Source organism: Malurus melanocephalus, unplaced genomic scaffold (genome assembly GCF_030028575.1).
Source record: "Malurus melanocephalus ecotype Western Australia unplaced genomic scaffold, MMel_1.1 scaffold_2883, whole genome shotgun sequence".
NCBI lineage: Eukaryota > Metazoa > Chordata > Aves > Passeriformes > Maluridae > Malurus > Malurus melanocephalus.
This window is the reverse complement of record NW_026626115.1, coordinates 2,864-4,479: the sequence shown is the minus strand read 5'-3', so window position 1 is coordinate 4,479 and position 1,616 is coordinate 2,864. Positions and strand designations below refer to the sequence as shown.

The 1,616-nt window shown below is 45.1% G+C and overlaps 1 protein-coding gene across 1 annotated transcript in view; it reads right to left on the bottom strand.

Moving 5' to 3' along the window:
- LOC130587963 (nicastrin-like) overlaps nucleotides 1–1,616 on the bottom strand; it is a 6,319-nt gene that overhangs the window by 2,476 nt on the left and 2,227 nt on the right. The window contains exons 3-5 of the mRNA XM_057388927.1: nucleotides 1,481–1,583; nucleotides 766–861; nucleotides 15–102 (exon numbers count right to left, since the gene is read on the bottom strand). Coding sequence (XP_057244910.1) covers nucleotides 15–102; nucleotides 766–861; nucleotides 1,481–1,583 — 287 coding nt within the window. The remainder of the gene's footprint in view (nucleotides 1–14; nucleotides 103–765; nucleotides 862–1,480; nucleotides 1,584–1,616) is intronic.

The window sequence follows — 1,616 nt, the reverse complement described above, 5'->3', positions numbered from 1 at the left end:
GGATTTTCCCTCACCCAGGATCCCCTTGAGGTCGCTTTTGATGATGGATTGGAACCAGGAATTGTTGGTTTGGATCAGGAAACCGTAGAGCATCCGGGCCACCTGCAAAAAACGGGAATTTTTTAGGGAAAAATGGGAATTTTTTTGGGAAAAACAGGAAAAAATGACCTCAGAGCGGCCGAAATTTTGGGATCACGGGGTGGGAAAATTGGAAATTGTAATTCCAGGGATTTCAGGAAATTTGGGATTTCAATTTCAGGGATTTCAGGAAATTTGGGATTCCAACTCCAGAGATTTCAGGAAAATTGGGAATTTCAATTTCAGGAATTTTGTGAAAATTGGAAATTGCAATTCCAGGGATTTCAGGAAAATTGGAGATTTCAATTTCAGGTACTTGAGAAGAATTTGGGATTTCAATTTGAGGGATTTCGGGAAAATTTGGGATTTTAATTTCAAGAAATCAAGGAATACTGGGGATTTCAACTCCAGGGATTTGAGAAAAATCGGGAATTCTGATTCCAGGGAATCCAGGAAAATTGAGAATTGTAATTCCAGGGGTTTTGGGAAAAACAGGGATTTCATTTCCAGGGATTTTAGGGATTCTAATTCCAGGGACTTCAGGAAAATTTGGGACTTCAATTTCAGGGATTTCATGAAAATTGGGGATTTCAATTCGAGGGATTTGAGGAAAATCAGGGATTTCTATTTCAGAACTCCATGAAGATTTGGGATTCCCAGAATTCCCAGAATTCCCAGAATTCCCACCGTTTTGGGATCAGCCCGGATGCTCTCGGCGCCTTCGGTCCCTCCGGCCAATGAGAACAGAGCCCGAGCCACAACCGTGCCCAGCTGGGCCAGAGCCTGCGGAAAAACCGGAATAAAATGGGAAAAATGGGAAAAATGGGAATGGAAAAAACAAGAAAATGGGAATGGGAAAAGCGGGGAAAATGGGAATAAAAATGGGAAAAATGGGAAAATGGGAATAAAAATGGGGGAAATGGGAAAATGGGAATGGGGAAAATGGGGAAAAATAGGAACGAGATAAACGGGAAAATGGGAATGGGAAAAAGGGGAATGAGAATGGGAAAATGGGAATGGGGATGGGGAAAATGGGAAAAATAGGAAAAATGGGAATTGTTACCCCAGGACTCACTTTTCTTGCCATTCCCAAATCCCTCCCGGCCCCATTCCCACCCTGATCCTGGAAATCCCGGATTATCCCAGGTGCTCCCAGAAATCCCAGATTATCCCAGAATTCCCTGATGATCCTGGATGAACCCAGAAATCCCAGAAACCCTGGATGATTCCAGAAATCCTGGATGAGCCCAGAACTCCCGGGCAATCCCAGAATTCCCAGATGATCCCGGAAATCCCTGATGATCCCAGAAATCCCAGATGATCCCAGAATTCTCGGATTTTCCCAGAAATCCCGGATGATCCCAGAATTCCCAGAATTCCCAGAATTCCGGATTTCCCTGACCTTGGCGGTGTCGCTGACGAATTCCAGGCGCTGCTCCGGGCTCAGCCCCTCGGGATAGCGCAGCCCGATGGTCTCAGCTGTGTCAAAGCGGCTCTGGAAATACCTGGGAATGGGAAACAATGGGAATAAATGGGAA